Raw genomic sequence first — 22,426 nt, 5'->3', positions numbered from 1 at the left:
GCAAAGATAAGTCTGATTTGCACCATTTTGAGCTAGAGGTAATTGTAGGTCATTTAGGAATAATGTGTAGGAAATAACCAATGTGAAAAGGGATTGGGAAATTATTTAATTTAATTTTTTTATTTCGAAACAGGGTCTCACTCCCGTTGCCCAGGCCAGAGTGCAGCAGTGCAGTCATGGCTCACTGTAGCCTCGAATTTCCGGGCTCAGGTGATCCTCCCACCTCAGCCTCCCCAGTAGCTGGGACCACAGGTTCACACCACCATGCTCAGGTAATATTTTGTATTTTTAGTAGAGACCTGGTTTCACCATGTTGCCCAGGCTGGTCTCACACTCCTGGGCTCAAGCGATCTGCCTGCCTTGGCCTCCCAAAGTGTTGGGATTACAGGCGTCAGCCACTGCACCCGGTAGGGAAAATACTTTAAATAAAGAGAAAGATATGTTCAAAGGCCTGGAGATGATGAAGTTATGTTGGAGAAAGATAAAACAGTTCAGCCTGGCAGGAACATCGAATATGGCAGGGGTGATGCTGGGAATCAAGAAGTGAAGTAGGAGGCTGGGCACGGTGGCTCACGCCTGTAATCTCAGCACTTTGGGAGGCTGAGGTGGGTGGATTACCTGAGGTCACGAGTTCAAGACCAGCCTGGCAAACATGGTGAAACCCCGTCTCTATTAAAATACACAAATTAGCTGGGCGTGGTGGCACACCCCTGTAATCCCAGCTACTCGGGAGGCTGAGGCAGGAGCACTGCTTGAGCCCCGGGGGCAGAGGTTGCAGTGAGCCGAGATTGTGCCACTGTACTCCAGCCTGGCCAAAAGACCGAGACTCTGTCTCAAAAAAATAAATAAATAAATAAATAAATAAATAAATAAATAAATGAAGTAGGAATGATAGCTATAGGCCAGGTCTTGAGGGATCTTGTAGATGAAGAGACTGGGATTTGTTCTGAGAACAATAGAGTCCAACCAAATGTTTTAAGCAGGATTGTGATATGGCCATATTTATCTTACAGAAAGATAGCTCTGATTACAGCACAGAGCATCTATTAGACAGGGGCAGGGAGACCCAGCTATAACAGGAGGCTAGTACAGCAATCCAGGTGAGACGTAAAGCTGGCTCGGCTGAGAAGGGTAGAAATGGAGAAAAGTAAGTAGATTTGAGATCCATTTAGAACATGGAATTAAAAGGACATAGTAATGAATTAGAAGAAAGAAGAGAGAAGCAGGAATAAAGGAATTTTCCCAGGTTTCAAGTTTGGGCAGCTGGGTGAATAGTGGTGTTCTTCGTTAAGGTGGGAAATCCAGAAAGAGGTTCTGGGTGTGTGTGAGGGTGATGAAGATGAACTCTAGGGGGTGTGGTTTAGGTTTTAAGTGCCTGTAGGACACTGAACTGGAGCTGTCCAGGAGGCAGCTGGATATACACATGTGGAGCTCAGCCAGGCACAGCGACTCACACATGTAATCCCAGCATTTTGGGAGGCCAAGGCAGGTGGATCATGAGGTCAGGAGTTCGAGACTGGCCTGGCCAACATAGTGAAACCCTGTCTCTACTAAAAATACAAAAAATTAGCCAGGCATAGTGGCGGGCGCCTGTAATCCCAGCTACTTGGGAGGCTGAAGCAGGAGAATCACTTGAACCCGGGAGGCGGCGGTTGCAGTGAGCTGAGATCGCGCCACTGCACTCCAGCCCAGGCAACAGTGTGAGACTCCATCTCAAAAAAAAAAAAAAAGAAAAAAAAGTGGAGCTCAGGAGAGAAGGCCGAGCAGGAACGAGAGATTTAGTTTGGGTGCAATGGAAAGATAATTGGGCAGGCTGAACTGAGTGTTGAGCAAGGTGAGGTCTAGACTGAATAAAGAAAAAGTGAAGAAAGGAGGAACGACTGAAAAAAACCAGAAAAAAAAATATGGAAATATTTTCAGACATTGAACAATTGGTAGCACAGGGCACTGATCGCTGAAAGAAGGGAAGCAGATGAAGTTAGCCCTGTAATTGCCCAAGCCAACTTCCTGGAGAGTTTGCAGTCCACATTGCAGGGAAGGAGAACCCAAGAGTCTGAAGCTGAGGTAACATTTGAGCAATTGAGGAGGCCAGGGCGACTAGAATTCACAGATCATCAGAGAGAGAGACCTGCACAGAGAGAGAGCTCAGGGGATTTGTTACAGGTCCCCCTTGGACTTCTCAGCTGATGAGTACATGTGGATGGGAAAACTACCAGAATTTGGGGAAAGAACCACTGGAAAGGGGCAGCCAGGATAATCCCTAGAGGTCACACAGGACTGAGAATTGTGGGAAAACTGTATAATGCATGGGGTATCCTATAGTGTGCTCAGGAAGGTATTGCCTTAGCAGTGGGACAAAATTAGTAATAGTGCAAAATTAGCCTTAGACTAGCCTTTAAAGGATCAAACTGTTTCCAAGTGACTAATTGTATCTCAGAAATACTTAAGGAATGCACAGGTATCCTGTCCCCAACAAGGTAAAATTCACATGGCTGGCAGCCAGTCAGAAATTACAAGGCAATTCAGAAAAGCATGAAAATACAACCAATAATGAGGGAAAAAAAACGATCAGTAGAAACAGGCTTGGAGATGACACAAATGAGAGAATTAGGGGCATTACATCATATTCCTATGTTCAAGAAGACAGGGGAAAGCATGAGAATATTAAGGAAAGGCATGGAAGATATGAAAAAGAACTCCCAGAGATGAAAAATACAGTGTCTGAGATGAAAAATGTACTGGATGAATAATCAGCAAATTAGACACTGTAGAAGAAAAAAATAGTGAACTAGAAGATATAGCAATAGAAACTATCTAAAATGAAACAGAGTGAGGGCTGGGTGCAATGGCTCACACCTGTAATCCCAGCACTTTGGGAGGCCGAGGAAGGAGGATAGCTTGAGGCCAGGAGTTCAGCCTGGCCAACACAGTGAGACCCCTGTCTCTACAAAAAGTTCAAAAATTAGCTAAGTGTGGTGGTGCTTGTCTGTAGTCCTAGCTACTCAGGAGGCTGAGGCAGGAAGATTGCTTGAGCCCAGAAGTTGGAGGCTGCAGTGAGCTATGATTGTGCCACCACACTCCAGGCTGGGCTACAGGCTGAGACCCTGTCTCTTAAAAAAAGAAAAGGGCCGAGCGTGGTGGTTCATGCCTGTAATCCCAGCACTTTGGGAGGCTGAGGCGGGCGGATCACTTGAGGTCAGGAGTTCGAGAGCAGCCTGGCCAATGGTGAAACTCCGTCTCTACTAAAAATACAAAACTTAGCCAGGCGTGGTGGTGCGTGCCTGTAATCCCAGCTACTTGGGAGGCTGAGGCAGGAGAATCGATTGAACCTGGGAGGCAGAGGTTGCAGTGAGCCAGGATTGTACCACTGTACTCCAGCCTGGGCCACAGAGCGAGACCCTGTCTCAAAAAAAAAAAAAAAAAAAAGAAAGAAAGAAAGAAAAAAGAAAAGAAACATAGAGTGAAACATTACTGGGGAAAAAAAATGAACAGACCACTGGTGAGCTATGGGACTTCAAGCAGCCCTAATACATGTGTTATTGGAGCCCCTAAAAGAAAGAGAAGGGCAGAAAAATATTTGAAGAAATAAGAACTAAATTTTTTTCAAATGTGATTAAACCCCACATATCCAAGAGCCCCAAGGATGCCAAACACAGGAAAGATGATGAAAATCGCAGCAAAGTATGTCATAAGCACTCCCCTCTCATTCCCACAGGTGCTTGGCAGAGGAGAGGAAAAGCAGCCTCCCCTGGAGAGCCTCAAGAAAAGCCTCGTAGGGTCTGCCAGGCTTCAGCTGTGGCAGGAGGTAGAGATGGGTGGGCTGGGTGGTTGGAATCGTGAGTCAGAGGGCATTATGAGAAGGGTTTGACAGAGGACTGAGGATGAGAGAAGTGGGGTCCGTGGCTCATTGTAGCTGGCTATGCATTTTCCTGGGAGATTTACCTAGCTCTTTAGTTTTCCAAAGATTATTCCTGTTGTTCGCAAGGGGACTTTATTTGTTCAGGACAACACATTTCTTCTGGTAATGCTCCTTGTAACCATGTGTATCACATGGGAGTCATCATTTTCCACAAATCCCATCTCCTCAGTCTCTGTGACTAGAACAGAATGAAGTGCTGGTACAAGCTCCACCAGCCCTAGCCTTTCCCCAGGAGTTTTGCCCTTTGGAGCAGAGGGGCGAGGGGCGAATGCAATCCCTTGCCAGTGGCAAAGTGGAAGATGTTTGCCTACAGGTTGCTGGTGGCCACGTTGCCTCACTTACGAAGAAAGCTCACCAGGAGAGAGTACAGGCAATAGAGGGAGGCCTGATGGTCTCCCTCTATTCCAGTCACTTTCGGTCACCCCTGACACCCTCCGCAGTCTGGCCCTTCCTACGTTTTGGTTATGTGAACCACTAAATCACCCTGTTCCCCTGAGTTAGTGCAACCAGTATGTTGAGCATGCAGGAAATGTCAAGGGATCATCACAGACACCTTCATTTTGTCTCCTACTGTTCCCTTAAAATGTTTTCATGTCTTCAATACATCTGAAGTAATAAAAATTCCATGGTCACAGTGAGTTGCCATTTCCAAACTTAGAGTGTCCCATCTTGTGTAACAGTCACAGCTTTCAACTCATAGTGCCGGCAGGTGCCTGGTGGGGAAAGGGCATGCCCTGCCTGTCTTTCCTCTTCCCTCCTCTCCCAGCTACTAGCTGCTGCCTCTGACCTCTCCGGGATTGCTGTTGGAGGGAGAGAGAATGAGCAGTAGAGACCTAGAGTGTTTGCACTCTCTGGACCTGACAAGCAGTTAAAGCTGACTCTGGTGGGGTGCTTTTGTGAGTGTTCTGATGACCCCTTTCCATCTTAGCGGCCTCTTCTCTGCGGTTCCCCTGGTATGGGTAATGCCCATGCCACTGCCTTGCTCCTCACTTCTGCAGCTCCTGGAAATCCCAGCATCTACCTGCTGCTTCTGTTGGCCCAGGGCCTGTCAACCCTCCAGGCAGATCTTCTGGAAAGGACCTGAAACGAGCCCACACCAGCTCCTTCATGCATTAGTTTTTGCCACAGATTCTGGGAGTGCAGGCCAGTCCCCAGGCAGTGTTCTCGTGCAGCCAGCCCACCCATTGCCCATTGTGTCCTCTAGACTTGTTGGGTAAGAGGTGGGCCCCAGGCAACCCGCTGTGTTCTCCAAACCTTAGGGCCGTGTTAGGCGTCCTTCAGAGGCTGGAGTGAGAAACAGGTACCCATCCTGCCCTGTTCATAACACAGCTCCCTACAAAGATGTTTTTCAAATCCTCTCTCCCTTCATCTCTAGCAACTGATTGCTATTTATATTTGATGTAGGGAAGGCCTTTAGATTATGTGATAAGTATTAAGAGATTTCCTTTGAAAATCCGCATCTTAGTCTAGCACTTCACTGTGGTGTCTGAAATGTATCACCTTATAGGCCCGGCTAAAATTTTCTTTCTAGCATCCTGTTACACTGATTTGATTTGGACTTGTGACTGTTGTGACCAAATAATCCTGGTAACAGTCAACAAATATTTATTGAGCATCTACTGTGAGCAGCCACGGCCCTCATGAGCTGTCAGTCCACATAATCTTTACATTTTTCTTGAATCCATTTGCCAATGTTTATAAACTTAGAAATTTTACCTTAAATCCAGATTCCTGGCTTGAAAAAAATCGGAAGATGGGGTAATGTGGAGCCTGCGTTGCTGCCTGGCACAGTTAGCAGGAGCTGGTGGGAGCCGCCCTTCAGCAGGGCACACACTCTCCAGATGGACTCAGTTCCTCTGGGCTCTGACGCTAGAGCCAAGGGCCAGCTGCCATTTATTATCAGTGGGCTCACAATTACCTTTTGTTAAATTATTCTGGTACTCATGTCTCTTTTCTGAGGGCTGTGGGGATACAGTGACTCTTCACCGTGTTGCCCAGGCTGGGGTGCAGTGGCGTGATCACACCTCACTGCAGCCTCCATCTCCTAGGCTCACGCCATCCTCCTACCTCAGCCTCTGGAATAGCTGGGACTACAGGTGTGCAACAACACGCTTAGCTAATTTTTAAAAAGTTTTTTGAATAGATGAGGGCTTATTATGCTACCGAGGCTTATCTCCAACTCCTGAGCTCAAACAACCCTCCCAGCTTGGTCTCCCAAAGTGCTGGGATTACAGGTGTGAGGCACTGTGTCCTGCGCTCATATCTCTTAATGAAAGAGAGAAAACAATAGACAGACCAAGAGAGACATGAAGGGACAAACTTGCTTTAGAAATGCAGAGTTCTTAGAAATTTAATATGCAGTGTGTGTGTGTGTGTGTGTGTAAAACAAAACAAAACTTCAGATGCCATTGGCAAATAATAAACCACAGATACAATTATTTTTACTATACAGAAAATATATGGGAGGAAAAACAGTGAATTGAAAAAAAAAACATTGCAACAGGATTTGTTTTTTAATGCAACTAAAATAAGTAGTGTGAGCTGCTGTATAAGAGTATTATATTCTTCCACTTCCCTCATTTGTGTTATGCTCTTGCTTGGCCCCTGACATTTGAGTTTGCAACAATGAGGGAAACATTCTCTGGCCTCTGTGGAAGGAATCTGCCTAAGTATGGATTCATTGTGTAAGGGAGTCTTAGCTCAGGTCTGAGGAGAACAGCACGAGAGTTCCCCCAGGGTTGTCACCACAGAGGGAAAAAGTAACAGGTATTTGGCAAGTTGATGAGGCTTCCTTTTTATGGACTGATAAGATAGGATTGTTGAGAGAGCACTTAACTTTGACACTAACTCTTTGCAAATTGTATTTTTCGTTTTATTTTATATTTAAGCCTTTTTTTTGTTTTTCTTACCAATGTTTGTAAGTTCTTGATATGTTAAGGCAAGTCTTTCATCCATTTGCCTTCATTAGAGCAAAACCAGAATTATTTTGAGGAAAGGCTTTCACTTGCTCAAGGCCGTTCTCTTGGGAGGCAAACCTTGAGTTGAGTTGGTGTCCTAGTTGGTATCTTCAATTTTAAGAAGAGGATTTATTCTCTCTCCACAGCTCAGATGATTTTGAAAGCAGTGAGTCTGGCCTTAATTGGCCTTGCAGAACGACTCCTGGGAGGTACTTGTCAGCGTGTGTGACTTCCCTCTTTTTGCTGTTCACTGCTTATTACAGCCTGAGTTCCTTGAAAGCTTTGCTGCCTGGCCTTTTCCATCCAGTATTTTGGTCTTGGTATTCTGTTTTATCCTCAGATTGAGCCAGGCCAGCTAAGAACTGCATTCATAGGCCACCTTATTTTGGCTAGACACACACACACACACACACACACACACACACACACACACACTTTGGCTAGACACACACACACACACACACACACACACACACACACACACACTCTGCAACTATGGAGCAGAGCCATAAGAAATAATCCCATGACACTTCCTATCATTTTCCTTATACAAATGTTTTTGAGGACACAGGAAATTTCCCTCAAGTCTTAGTATCAAGAATAGCTGTGATTCTCCTGGTTTATTTTCTGAATATTGCTGAACCATGAAATCAGTGCTTTGTGCTTAGTTTTGGCTATGGAAAATCTTGGGGACAGATCTGTAATCTTCCTCCAGCAAGCACACAGAGCCCTAAGATACTCACTTTTGCTCTTTTCCTTACCCCACCTGCATTTTCCTATGTTTGTGTCCACTTTGGCCCCCAGATTTCTCCTTTTTAAAATCTTGTACTCCATACAATTTTATAGAACTGCTTCAACCTCATTTTAGAATGAAGCAAGATGTAAAGAACTTAAATAAATTACAATACTGATTGATCACTTGTTAGAAACATCAATTTATCTTTAAATTTTATTGTAAACTTGCTGTTCTTTATGTAATCTGATCTATTGGTTCTTTATGATGACCATGAACAGAATTGGCATGGATTTGGGGACCCATTGGCTGCCACATACTCACCCCATGGCTAAGGTAGCTGATTCAGCAAATGCTGTGTTTAGAGCTTAGAGGAAGCAGATACTGCATCTGAGCCTCTTGCTTTTCCAGGTTCCAGTTTCATGGTTTACTAAATTTCAGTTCCAATTACCACATTTATACAGGAAGGAAGGCAGTTGTATACTAACATAGGACTGGCTGCCCTAAAATGCATAGGAAATACCTGGCATTGAACTTGGTCCTTCACAAAACAGGTGTTCAGCTGGTGTTTTGTGGTTTATGTATTTAGTTATGTTCTTTGAAGCAGTTGAATTTTGTTCTTTTCCAAGGGTTGTCTGTCCCCGTGGTCTAGGTCTGGGGGATGCAATATGCTAGTATCATCAGTGACTTGACTTCAGTGACATTTTCTGCTTTTCTTTTTCAGAGTATGATCGGTTGGGCTTCCTCCTGAATCTGGACTCTAAACTGTGAGTAGAATGAGAAGATACCTTGGCTCTGTGGCAGAGAGATCTGTGAGAGCTGGGTCTCACTTGGAAGGGTCAGCTCTCATCACTCTTCTGGTGACTGGGGGACTCCCTGGGGCCTCAGTCCTCAGGCTGTCAGCAGAATCTTGGGGCATGTTACAGTCTGCAGCGGCCAGAGAGGGTGGGATGATGGGTGCCAACATAAGGCCTTCGATTTGGCTGGCACAGGCAGCTCATTATAGAAGGAGGCCACTGCCAGGAGTTTGAAGGACTAGGAGGCTCCTGGAAAGGCTTCTCCTGCAGGGTAGAGGACAGTTGAGTCACAGCAGGAGGTAGGGGCCTCTCAAAGATGCTCTGGCACCTGACATGCACAGCCTTCTGTGATCACTCCCTGTCTTACTCTCCAGTTTCAACTCCTGCCACTCTTGCCACAGGTGAACGCTCCTTTTCCCTCTACCTTTGCATGTGCTTGTTATCTGTGCCTGAAATTCTCTTTCCTTGCTAGCCCACTTGGAAAACTAAAAAAACTACTTCCTCCCCACACAAAATTGTCTCTTCCTCTGTGCTTCCTTTAAATTTTCTACCTCTGTTACAATTATCTCACTATACTGTAATTGCATAATAATTACTAATTTTTTAAGGGCACAGGCTCAGAGCTAGGCCTAGTAGATAGCTTGGTTCAAATCCCAGACTGACCTTTATTCTCTTTATGATTTGGGGCAAGCTACTTAACCACTCTGAGCCTCAGTTTCATCTGTAAGATGATGACAATAAACATTTCACAGAGTTTTTGTAAGAATTTAATTGAAATTATTAATTCATAGAGGACTGTCAAGTATTGAGTATCTAATCCTTCCAGGATCCTTCCCTACTGGCCTTCTTGGTCTCTCTAGCACCTAGACAGTATTGGCGTATGTTTGTCAGGTGCCCATTAAACACTGAATGCTTGGTTGGATGGATGGATGGATGGATGGATGGATGGATGGATGGATGGATGGATGATGATAGGATGACTGCGTACTTTCCTATTTGACAAGCATGCTTTGAGTTGCAGCTCTCTCTACTCTGTGTGTTCATGTCCCTGCAAGCCTGCTCACATGGCTGATGCTCAATAAATCTTTGCAGAACCACCTTACTACCTACTGTGATTCCTTTCTATTGTTAGTCATCTTTGTGCACCTATGTCCCCTGCCCTGTACCAGGCAGACATCATGAAGGATCAGAATTGTGTCTCTTTCCTTTTCTGTCTTACATAAGGCCTTTTCCACAGTTGATTCTGGTGATGATGGCCACACCTACATACAAGACATCAAACCAGGGGCTGGTTGGTTTTCCCACTGAATAGTCTGGCATCTGGCTTCTTGGCTCTGGTGCCTCATACTATGAGTTCAGGCATTGTAAATCTCCCAACTTTTACACATTATGAAGGCAACTATGAAGGAAAAAGTGTGTGTTCTGTATACCAGGCTAGTAGAGAGATGTCAGCCGCATGTTAACATCTAGGGAATGGGGTATTTGATTGTGGTAGAAAGCCATAGGCTTCACTCTTAGAAAATCCTAAATTTAGTACTCTGGAAAAAAACAAATCAAGTATAAGCCATAAGCAAGTGAAATGCCACCAGAACGGAAGAGATAGAGTACTTACCAAGTTGAATCACATTGATGAACAAAAGGCATGTTCTGTAGGACATACTACAGTATTTAAACTGTCTTCAGCAGTGAAAGGAGGAGGATGAGGAGGACGCTCGTCCCCTGCTGTCCTGACAGTTGGGTCCTGCAGAGTAGGCTGTCGTGTAGCTTTCTGTTGTGTATCAGGCCAGTTCTTTGAACTATGTGAGTTAACTTGGTCTTTAGCACAGTAAATTGGCTTGGCCTCATTTGATTTAACTCACAATCTAAGGTACAAGCTAGAATTGTCCTGCCTCTAGCTGCAAAGGTTTTTCTAGTCCAGTGCTGTCTTCAGAAGTCCAGTGCTGTCTTCAGAAGTCCAGTGCTGTCTCTGCTGTCTCACAGATACCTGAGAAAGGTTTCCACCTACTTCTAGAGAGAAGTTTCCAAGTTAAGGATTCTGCTTTTGGTGGGGGCAGTTCCTCAGCAAAGTTGAGATCTCCCCTTACCAAATCCCTCTCTAGTTGTGTTATATTCTATTTCTGAGGTATAGGAAAGGACCTGAACTTGAATCTGAACTGGATTTGAATTCTGTCTGCTGCATAGTATTACATGACCTTAGATAATTATTGTGTTTTAGCTTTCTGAATCCCAATTTTCCTTTATGAAAAATGTAGATAATAGCACTCACTTCCTATGGTTTTATGAAAAATAAAAGAAAGTGTTCTATAAAGTATGAATAAATATGCCAATGTAAGGCTTTCTTTTTATCTTGATTGGGATTCATTTGGCTTGCTTCTTCTTTCTTCTTTCTTCTTCCTTCTTCCTTCTTCTTTCTTCTTTCTTCTTCTCCTTCTCCTTCTTCTTCTTCTCCTCCTTCTTCTCCTTCTTCCTTCTCCTTCTTCTTCTCCTTCTTCCTTCTCCTTCTCCTTCTTCCTTCTCCTTCCTTCTCCTTCTTCTTTCTTCTTCTCCTCCTTCTCCTCCTCCTTCTCCTTCTTGTTCTTCTCCTTTTTCCTTCTTCGTTCTTCTTCCTTCTTCTCCTTCTCCTTCTTCTTCTCCTTCTTCTCCTTCTCCTTCTTCTTCCTTCTTCTTCTTCCTTCTCCTCCTCCTCCTCCCTCTCCTCCCCCTCTTCCCCCTCCTCCTCCCCCTTCTCCCCCTCCTCCTCCACCTCCTCCTCCTTCTTCTCCTTCTTCTCCTTCTCCTTCTCCCTTCTTCTTCCCCTTCTTCCTTCTCCTTCTCCTCCTTCTCCTCCTCCTCCCCCTCCTCCTCCTTCTTCTTCCTCTTCTTCCTCTTCTTTCTCTCATTCTCCTCCTTCTTCTCCTCCTTCCTTCTTCTTCTTCTTCTCCTCCTTCTTCCTTCTTCCTTCTCCTTCTCCTTCTCCTTCTCCTCCTCCTCCTTCTTTCTTCTTTCTTCTTTGTTTTTTCTTCTTCTTTTGGTACAGACAGGCCTTGCTATGTTGCCCAGGCTGGTCTTGAACTCCTGGGCTCAAGTGATCCTCCTGCCTCAGTCTCCTAAAGTGTTAGGATTACAGGTGTAAACCACAGTATCTGGCCTCATTTAGATTCTTGGGTATATGAATTTCATATGTTTTGGAAAAGTTTTCAGCCATTATCTCTTTAAATATTCCCTCTACCCAACTCTCTCTCTACTCCTCTTCTGAAATTCTGGTTAAATTTTAGACCTTCTCATTATATTAACTTATCTTCCATATTTTTCATCTTTTAATTACTTTCACATTAACTGGAACCCCAGAGGACTCAGCATAAGGATAAACTAGAACTATTAATAAACCTACACCCCCAAAGCAGGCTGCAAGAACAATTACCAAAGCACTGAGTATGTCATGACAATAGAACAAAAACACTTGGTATTTGTTGCCAGAGTTCTCATCACTCAGGTGATCTAGGGAACCTCAAACCATGAGTTCAGTTTAAGGTATTCCAGACTGGCAGTGCCTCTAAGCACCTGGCAGAAATAAATGCAGACTTTCCATAGAGGAAGACATATGCATTCCTCACAAATAACTTTTCAAGGAAATGAGCAGCTCACAGTAAAAAATAACTAAACACACAAGGAAACAAGCTTCTATTGAAGCTTGTTCTCATGATTTTATGAGAACCATGTAAAACAACTGGCAACAGAGGAGTACCCACAAAGATTTCTGAAATTGGAATTACCACACATCATTTATAAAGCAATTAAATATACTGTATTTAAAGAAATAAAGAGACAGTACTGAACTATATGCGTAGAATAGGTAACTATGAAAAGCAAAATACCAGATTTGAAAAAACAGTGAACTTCTAGAGTTAAAAAATACAATGATGAAAATTAAAAACTCTATAAAAGGGGTTAGCAGCAGAGTAGATACAACTGAAGACAGAGTTAGTGAACTGGAAGGTAAGACATAAGAAATTATTTATAAAAGGGATTGGCAAACTTTTTTGGCAAAGGGCCAAATGGCAAATATTTTAGTATTTGGGGCCTTATTTTTTCTGTCACAACTACTCAGCTTTGCTGTTTTAACATGAAAGCATCCATAGGTAGTACATAGATGAATGAGTATGGCTATATTTCAATAAAACTTTATTTATGGACCCTGAAATTTTAATTTCATATATATTTTTTTGAGATGGAGTTTCATTCTTGTTGCCCAGGCTGGAGTGCAATGGCACAATCTTGGCTCACTGCAACCTCCGCCTCCCTGGTTCAAGCGATTCTCCTGCCTCAGCCTCCCGAGTAGCTGGGATTACAGGCATGTGCCACCACGCCTGGCTAATTTTGTAGATTTAGTAGAGATGGGGTTTTTCCATGTTGGTCAGGCTTGTCTCGAGCTCCTGACCTTGGGGTGATCCGCCCGCCTTGGCCTCCCAAAGTGCTGGGATTACAGGCGTGAGCCACTGCGCCCAGCAATTTTATATAATTTTTATGTGTCATAAAATATGCTTTTTGATTTTTTCCCCCATCTATTAAAAATGTAAAAGACATTGTTAACTCACAGCCCATATAAAAAAACAGGTGAAAGGTTGGCTTTGGCCCACAAGTGTAGTTGGCTCACCCTTAATTGAGAATGCAACATAGCTATATCTTGAGAATTATCTCCTCACTCCAGATGTTTTCTATTCTTGGAACCCTATTGCATAGAAATACTCCTTTAAAAAAATGGATTCTGGGGTAAATGTGCAGGCTTGTTACATGGGTTTATGGTGTGATGCTGAGGTTTGGAGTATGGATGGTCCCGTTACCCAGGTAGTGAGCATAGTACTCAACAGGTAGTTTTTCAGCCCACTCCCACCTCTAGTAGTCCCCAGTATCTGTTCTTATTTTTATGTCCATGTGTATTCAGTATTTAGCTCCCATTTATAAGTGAGAACACGTGATATTTCGTTGTCTGTTCTGTGTGAATTTGTTTAGGGTAATGACTTACAGCTGCATCTATCAACATCATTTTTCATAGAAGTAGAGAAAACCATTCTAAAATGTATACAAAACCAAAAAAGAGCCAGAATACCCAAAGCAATTCTAAGAAAAAAGAACAGAGCTGGTGGTATCACATTACTAGACTTCAAACTCTACTATAAGGATATAGTAACTAAACATGATACTGCTACAAAAACAGACACATAGACCAATGGAACATAATAGAGAACCCAGAAGTAAAGCCACACAGCTATGACCATCTGATCTTCAACAAAGCCTACAAAAATAAGCAATAGGGAATGGACTCCCTGTTCAATAAATGGTGTTGGGATAACTGGCTAACCATATGCAGAAGAATGAAACTGAACCCCTACATTTTACCATATATAAAAATTAAGATGGATTAAAGATTTAAATGTAAGACCTCAAACTATAAAAATCCTAACAGAAAACCTAGGACATACCCTTCATCGTTGGCTTTGGCAAAGAATTTATGGCTAAGTCACCAAAAGCAACTGCAACAAGAACAAAAATTGACAAGTGAGACCTAATCAAACTAAAGAGCTTTTGCACAGCAAAAGAAACTATCAACAGAGTACACAGACAGCCTACAGAATGGGAGAAATACTCCTAAAATACCTTATGTCTAGTGATATTCCAAAAGCCTGGAAATAGACATTTTAGATTTTTTTTTCTTCACTGTATTTGTTTAATTATGTCTTTCTGGAATAGAGTGGCTTATATTTTCTTTTAGAATTCCCTGCTGCTTGTATCTACATGACAAAATCACTTGTTAGTGCTGTGAACATTATTTAGAATACTGATGTGCAAAACCTTGTCTTTTTACTACAAGATCTGTTGTTCAAGAAGGCAGAACTTTTTGGTGGTTAAAAATGTGAGCTATGGAGTCAGACATGAATTTTTGAGGCCCAGTTCCACATCTTACTAGCTCTAATCTGGAGTGAGTTATTTAACTACTAAGTCTCAGTTAAAGTGGTGACAATAGTAATACCAAGGATGAGAGTTAGCCCTTATCAGTGTCTGGTAAACTAGCAGGGATATAGCCCAAAAATGAGACCTGGACTTCAGCTTGCCTCCTGCTCCATACCCCAGATTTCATTTCTTCACTCTTTCATTTAGCAGATATTTCTTGAGCACCAGCTATGTGTTTTCTAATTGGAATAAACGGAAAATTCTAAGACATAGACACAGCCTTATAAGCTTGATTGGAAAGGCTATCCTGCGAGCTGAAGTCTTAGTGAATGGGGAGGAAGCAATTGAGAACAGGAAGGGAGGGTAAAGGGTAGTATTGCTGGATAGCATGAGCAACAGACAAGTTTTTGGTTGTTTCTTTTTTTATAATAAGCATGACATATTGGTGGTTTGGAAGCATTAATGGAGTACAAAGAGGATAACCAGGGATCCCAAGGTCCATGGAGTATAGATGAAAGAGCAGCCTCCTTTGCAGAGGGCTGTAAAAATGGCGTTTTCCCAAGAGACCCAGGTTTCTATGAAAGCAAAAATGGAAGGAACATTCACCGAAGAGTTTGAGGATATAAAGGAACACAGTTTTATGCCACATAATTGAAAGTTAGAGTGTGGGCTGTGCCGGGGGAGAAGTAGGAAATTGGACCAAGAAGAAGCAGAGAGCAGTGACTTGAGGATAAGAAAACTGAGAAGAATATGGTTTGGAGAGAAACAGGAATAACTAGAATGTGAGACTGGTGAGTTGGTGACATTGCCAGCCTTGTGGTTGCCTGAGAATTGACCCCGTCTTCCCCAGGGGTTGGGCACTCAGGCTGCCACGTGCAGGCAGCCACAACCTGATTTAATGATACCTCCAGGGAGGCACATCTGCTCTCTGAAAGGGTCTACTGTGGTCTGGCTCAAAGTTGAGGGCCTGGGAAAAGGCTCAGGGTCAAAGGCTCTTGCCCCAACAACAAAGTGGATACTCCCTCATTCAATCAACAGATTTGTTGAGCAACTAATATGTATCAGGCAGTATTCTGTGGTCTGAGGACATACCAGTGAACAAGACAATCAATAAACAAAAATTATTATAAATAAAGTTTTTAGGATTTTGGAAGGTGATAAGTGCTGTGAAAGAAAATAGAGCAAGACAAGGGAATGCTGTTGAAGAGATTGCAAGTTTCAATGGGACAGTCAAAGTAGAATTCATTGAGAAGGTGACATTTGAGCAAAGAGTCAAAGGAAGAGAGGCAGAGCATTCCAGGAAGAACCCTAAGGAAATCTCAGTCTCCATTACAAGGAATATGACACAGTGAGCCAGGAATGTGCCCATTAGTCCAGGGGAGAGATGAGCCATCCGGATTCCTTGAAGGAACCAGATCCTGGTGTCCAGGTGTGACTTTCCTGAGCTGATGTGGGCCTTCTGGGAGCAGATTTAATTAAATGGAAGTTTCATCTATTTCTTCTGGGTGTGGGCAGGTGTTCTGTGCTCTGGGAAAGCTCCTGTCTGCTGCCACAATGTGGTGTTTTACGGTTGCCAAGTGGGCAAGAGCATGGGGACTTTAATGCTCAGTCTAATTTCATAAGGAATTCCATGTGAAGACACAAAAATATGAAAATGAAAGCAAACAACTCTTATCCCCCAGAGCCTTGTGAAAAACCAGGTCATTTGTAATAGTGTATAAACATGGAGCAGTCTAAATATAGCCTGAGGTGAGTTTAACACTTCTAAAACAGCCTGTCAAGTTCCCTAGGGCTGCAAGGGGAAAGCATTTATTGAGCACCTAATATATGCCCAGTGGTGCACTAGGTACTTTCTGTGTTACCTATTCCCACAACATTTGCTTAGATAATCTAATCCAGTATCATGGCTTTAAATATCATCTATGTGCTGATGACTCCTATATTTATATCAAGCCCAGTTCTCTTTCCCTACACTCCAGACTCATTTACCCAATTGCTTCCTTCATTTGGATGTGTATTAGGCATCTCACACTTAACATGTCCAGAACCAAACTCCAGATTCACACCCCTGCCTCCCAGAATCTTTTCTACCCAGGAAATGGCAGCTAACTACATCCTTCCAATTGCTCACATCAAATACTGTAGCATCATTTCTTTGACACTCAAATCTGATATCGGCAAACCTTATTAGCTTTACCTTAAATATCCTCAGATCCAGCCACTTCTCACTACCTCTGTATCATCACTCTGTCCAAACCACCATCTCTTACCTAATTTTTGGCACTCCTAACTAGTCTTCCAGATTTTATGCTTGCTTCTCTGTGGTCTATTTCCACACTAAAGCCAAAGTGATCCTGTTAAAATACAAGATAGATCTTGTCACTCCTGTGATCAGAACTCCCCAATGGCTCCCCATTTCTTGTAGAATGAGAGCCAGAACCTTTACAATGCTCATCAAGGCCCTACATGGTCCACACCTTTGTTTCTTGTTGCTCTCCTTCTTGTTTATTGTTTTATCCTGGGCTCCTTGCTGTGATTTGGATACTCCAGACCTGTTCCCACCTCAGACTCTTGGCATTTGCTCATTCCCTTGTCTGGAACACTCTTCCCCAGATACCTGCAGATATTGCGCACTCTCTTGCCTTTTCAGAACATAGCTCAAATGTCACCTTCTTAATAAAGTCTCCTTTGCCCATCCCATTTAAAATCATAGACCCATCCCCTATTGGCGTTCCTTGTTCCCCTTTACTGTGTCATTTTCTCCAGGATATCTATCACTCTTGGATGCCACATATGTTTTATTTACTTGTTTATTGTCTGTCTCCACCTACTAGAGTGTTTCTTCTGTTTTGTTCCCTACTATTTTCTAGCACCAAAACCAGTATCTACTGTATTACTTAGTGATCAATTAATAAATATTTGTTGCATGGATAAATGGTGGACAACTCTATGAAGTAGATGGTATTTAAATGCATTTTAACAAATGTGAAAATGACTATAGAAGGGATAAGTAATTTGTTTATGTTCAGAGAACTAAATGTGATCAAGCCAGTATTTGAACCCTTCTCTGCCTGGCTCCAAACTTTTTTACTTTTCTCACTATTCAACATAGCTTTCTGTTTTTTCCAAATTCAGTCAGTTTGATGCTATGTTTTAACTATACCGAAAGCTTTGTAAGGGCAAGAACTAGGAATGTTCTGCTCACAGATATATTCACAATGCCTAGTATAGTGTTTATGTGCATGGTAAATATTCAGTAAATATTTGTTCAATCAATCGAGGACAGAAGGAAGAGGGTATGAGTAAGAGAGAATAGAGCCACCTTTAATAACAAAATCCAGATCTTTCAAGTATTGTTATTAGAAGATTTTTAGGGAGAGGGAGTGCAGTGGTGAGGACTGTCAGTTGGCCCCTTCCTTTATCTAACCCTGACTTTCCCCATCTCCTGGAGAGACTGTCACTTGAAGAACTTCTGCCACCATCATGCTGACTTCAGAGGGCCAGCTTCTCTTTAATGCCTTAAAAAAGAAAGAGGAAAGGGGTGTGTGTGTGGTAGGGGGATACTTTCTCTTGGCTACTCTAAGCAAAGCTAAAAATATTTCACTAAAGATTAAAAGAGGACAACAGAGAAATTAACCTTGAGAGGACAAGAAATCCAGAGGAGTAGGCTGGTTTTCAAAATGCAGAATTCTGTCTCTTCTATAGCTAGCACAAACCAGGGCCATACTTACTTCACAACAGGAGAGCACAGCATTGCAGGATTTGGCTAGGTTCTTTGCTTCATGACATCTAGCCTTTTTCACAGCCCACTGTTCAAAGACTTTCTCCTAGACATCTTGAGCTATGTGATCAATACTGAAAAAGCCAAATTCCCACTTCGCAGCTCACCAAGGACTCTGTCTGCATAGTGGTTTTTGACCTTGACTGCATGTTGGAATCACCTGGAGAGCCTAAAAAATTACTGATGCCTGCATCCCACCCTCTAGAAATTTTGAAGTCATTGAGCAAGGACACAGCCTTTGCATTAGGATTGTTAAAGCTGCCCAGGTGAGTCTAATATGCAGCCAAATTGAGAACCACTGCTTTAATAAAAGATTCTGTTTCCTGTCTGAGGAAGTCTCCACTTCCCCAGGTAATTGATACCAAGAATAAATCTGTCTGTACATAGGAGTATGTCTATGTGTGATGATTCATAACTAAGACCTCACTACCCAGAGATTCTGATTTAGTTGGTCAGGAATTGGGCTCAGGTACCTTTATGTTTAAACATTCTCCCAGATGATTCTAATGTGTCAGGGTCAAGAACCGTGAAGCAACCTCAGGCCTGTCACTATAATCATATCTGAATATAATATAACAACTACTGCAGAATATCATAACAGTTACGTTAAGGTAGTGGAATTGCGGCTACTTTCTTTGTTTTGATTCTAAATATTGTTTTTATTACACCTTTACAATGAAAAAATATGTTTGGATGTTTCTGTAATTTTTTCAAACTTTCATTATGGGCTATAGATCTCTAGACACTATTTTCAGAAATTCATTTTATATTAGTTTTTGGTTACCAATTTTTTCTCTAGCTTTTCTTAATAGTCTTTTAAAATCTCAACCAATTGAAGAACTTCCTATACATTATATTGACTGATTTATCTCTTCCTTATCTGTAATTGAAATAAATATATGTGTAAAGATGTAGTATTTGTCTTTTCTATGCTGCCAACTCCAGGAGACCTGAGGGTGGAACTTGAGAAGTCTGGAGGAAGGGGCAGAGACCAAATTATGTGGGGTTTTAGAGATAACAAGGAGAAATTTGGGCTTCATCTCAAGGGCAAAAGATGCCTTAAGGGTTTTAAGCAGATGAGTAGTGACATAATCAGTTTTGACCCTTAGGAAGATGTTTTTGGCCGCAGGAAGGTAATTTGATTAGAGAGGGGCAAGAATGGAAAGGGAGAGGGTACTTAGGAGGCTATAATAGAAGTACAGAGTAGAAATCAACAGAGAAAATCAACAAAACAAAAGCTGGTTCTTTGCACATATCTATAAAATTGATAAACCTCTAGCCAAAAAGAGAGAGAGAAAGAGAAGATATAAATTACTAATATCAGAAGTGAACATACTAATCCATAGATATTAAAAAGAATAATGGGCCGGGTGAGGTGGTTCATGCCTGTAGTCCCAGCACTTTGGAAGGCTGAGGCAGGAGGATTGCTTGAGCCCAGGAACTTGAGACCAGCCTGGGTAACGTAGGGAGACCTCGTCTCTTCAAAAAAAAAAACAAAATTAGCCGGTTGTGCCTGTAATCCCAGCTACTTAGTAGGTTGAGATGGGAGGATCACTTGAGCCCGAGAGGTCAAGGCTGCAGTGAGCTGTGATCACACCACTGCATTCCAGCCTGGGTGACAGAGTGAGACCCTGTCTTAAAACAAAAGAAAAAGGATAACAAAAGAACATTGTGAACAACTCTGTACTCACAAATCTGATAACTTATATGAAATGGACTGATTCCTTGAAAGACACAAACCACCAAAACTGACACAAGGAGAAAAAGACCATCTGAATAAATCTATATCTACTAAAGAAATTAAATCACTAATTAATAACTTTCCAAAACAGAAACAACAGTCTCAGATGGTTTCACTGGTGGATTCTATCAAAATTTAAGAGAAAAAATGATACCAAATGATACCAGTTCTCTACAATGTCTTCCAGAAAATCAAAGCAGAAAGAACGCCTTCTAACTCATTCTATGTGTCCAGCATTACTCTAGACATTACCCTATTACCCAAATAAAGATATTATAAGAAAGGAAAACTACAGACCAATATCTCTCATGAACATGCTCCAGAAATCCTCAACAAAATTATTAGCAAATTGAATTCAGCAATGTATAAAAAGAATTACATGTCGCTGCCAAGTGGAATTTATTCCAGGTATGCAAGGCTGGTTCAGCTTTAAAAAATTAATTAATGCATATTCTGTTACATCAGCAGGCTAAAGAGGAAAAATCATATAATCATACCCATAGATGTAAAAAAACCATTTGATATAATCCAATACCTATTCATGATTTTTAAAAAAACTATCAGCAAACTATGAGTAGAGGGGAACTTCAATTTGATCAAAAAACTTATAGCTAACATCTTGCTTAATGAGAAACTGGATTCCTTTCCCCTAAGATTGAGAAAAAACCAAGGATGTCCCCCCTCTCACCAATCCTGTTCAACATTATACTAAAGTCTTCACTAACACAGTAAGACAAGAAAAGGAAATAAAAGGCATACAGATTGGGAAGGAAGAAATAAAACTAACTATGTTCACAGATGACATGATTGTCTATGTAGAAAATCCCAAAGATTGGCAAAAACATTCTGGAACTAATAAGCAATTAAGGCAAGTTTTCAGGCTGTAAGGTTAATAAACAAAAGGCAATTGCTTTTCTATACACCAGCAAGAAGCAATTGGAATTTAAAATTTAAAACACGGTGTCATTTACATTAGTGCCAAAAGAAAAGGGAAATACTTAGGGATAAATCTGATAAAATATGTGTGAATGTGTTTGTCCATAGATTCGTATATGAATGAGGAAAACTACAAAACTCTAATGAAAGAAATCAAAGAAATCTAGATAAATGGATATTCCACATTTTGATAGAAGGACTCAGTATTGGGTTTTGGGGGTTTTGGGGTTTTTTTGAAACAGGGTTGCCCAGGCTGGAGTGTAGCGGTGCAACCACGGCTCACTGCTGCCTCGACCTCCCAGGCTCAAGTGATCCTCCTACCTCAGCCTCTCAAGTAGCTGGGACTACAGGCATGCGCTACCACACCCAGCTAATTTTTTTTTAATTTTTTTTATTTTGTAGAGTCAGGGTCTCGCTATGTTTCTGGGGCTGGTGTCAAACTCCTGGGATCAAGCAGTCCTCCTGCTTTGGCCTCCCAAAGTGCTAGGATTACAGGTGTGAGCCACTGTGCCCAGCCTCAATATTGTGAAGATGTCAGTTCTCTACTTGATCTATAAATGTGATGTAATCAGAATCAAAATTGCAGCAAGTCATTTTGTGAATATCAATAAACTTATGTTAAAGTTTATATGGAAAGGCAGAAGACCCAGAATCTACTGACGAAGAAGAAGAAAGTTGGAAGATTGACAGTACCTAACTCCAGACCTACAATAAAGCTATCAAGATACAATCAAGATAGCATAGTATTGGCAAAAGAATAGACAAATAGATCAATAGAATAGGATAGAGATCCCATAAATTGACCTACACAAATATAGTCTGTTGATCTCTGACAAAGGAACAAAGGCAATTCAATGGAAAAAGGATAATTTTTTCAATAAATGATACTGGAATAATTAGATACCTGTATGTACAAATTAATCATTCACCTTGTACCTTTCACAGAAATTAACTCAAAATGGAACCTAAATAGACTAAATGTAAAACCTGAAACTGTAATAAACTTCTGGAAGGTAACATAGAAAATTTATGTGACTTTGGGTTTGGTAATGAGTTTTTAGATATAAAACCAAAAGCAAAATTCAGAAAAGAAAAATCAGTAAGTTGATTTTATTAAACTCCAAAACTTGTACTCTGTGAAGTTCACTGTTAAGTGAATGAAAAAACAAGCCACAAACTAGGGAAAAAATTGCAAACACATACCTGATTAAGGACTTGTATTCAGAATATACAAAGAACTCTTAAAACTCAACATTAGGAAAACAATCAACCCAATTAAAAAAATGGACAAAAGAACCAAAAAGACACCCTTTCCAGATGGTCAAAAAAGATATGCAGATGGAAAATAAGCATATGAAAAGATGCTTGCATTATATGTCATTAAGGAAATGCAAATTAAAACAACAGTGAAATACTATCACACCTATTAGAATGACTAAAAAAACAAAACAAAACAAAACAAAAACCTGACAGTCTCAAATGCTGACAAGGATGTGGAGCAGCAGGAACTCTCATTCACTGCTGGTGGGAATGCATAATGGTTCAGCCACTTTGGAGGACAGTTTGGCAGCAGCTTACAAAGTGAAACATAATATGACCGTATGTTCTAGCAGTCACCCTCCTAAGTATTTACC

General features: G+C 41.7%; 1 protein-coding gene across 23 annotated transcripts in view; it reads left to right on the top strand.

The window, feature by feature from the left end:
- The window catches only part of ST3GAL3 (ST3 beta-galactoside alpha-2,3-sialyltransferase 3), a 228,089-nt gene that overhangs the window by 99,726 nt on the left and 105,937 nt on the right, over positions 1 to 22,426 (top strand). For 19 of the 23 annotated variants that reach the window (XM_054491277.2, XM_063656901.1, XM_054491298.2 and 16 more), the window contains one exon: positions 8,334 to 8,376. In XM_054491277.2, coding sequence (XP_054347252.1) covers positions 8,334 to 8,376 — 43 coding nt within the window. Of the gene's footprint in view, positions 1 to 3,721; positions 3,806 to 7,026; positions 7,086 to 8,333; positions 8,377 to 10,336; positions 10,344 to 18,226; positions 18,382 to 22,426 lie in introns of those variants that run through there. The other 4 variants (XM_063656927.1, XM_063656920.1, XM_063656947.1 and 1 more) reach the window with 3 other exon arrangements.

This window comes from Pongo pygmaeus, chromosome 1 (assembly GCF_028885625.2).
Source record: "Pongo pygmaeus isolate AG05252 chromosome 1, NHGRI_mPonPyg2-v2.0_pri, whole genome shotgun sequence".
Taxonomy (NCBI): Eukaryota; Metazoa; Chordata; class Mammalia; order Primates; family Hominidae; genus Pongo; species Pongo pygmaeus.
This window is presented reverse-complemented; position numbering and strand designations above follow the sequence as displayed.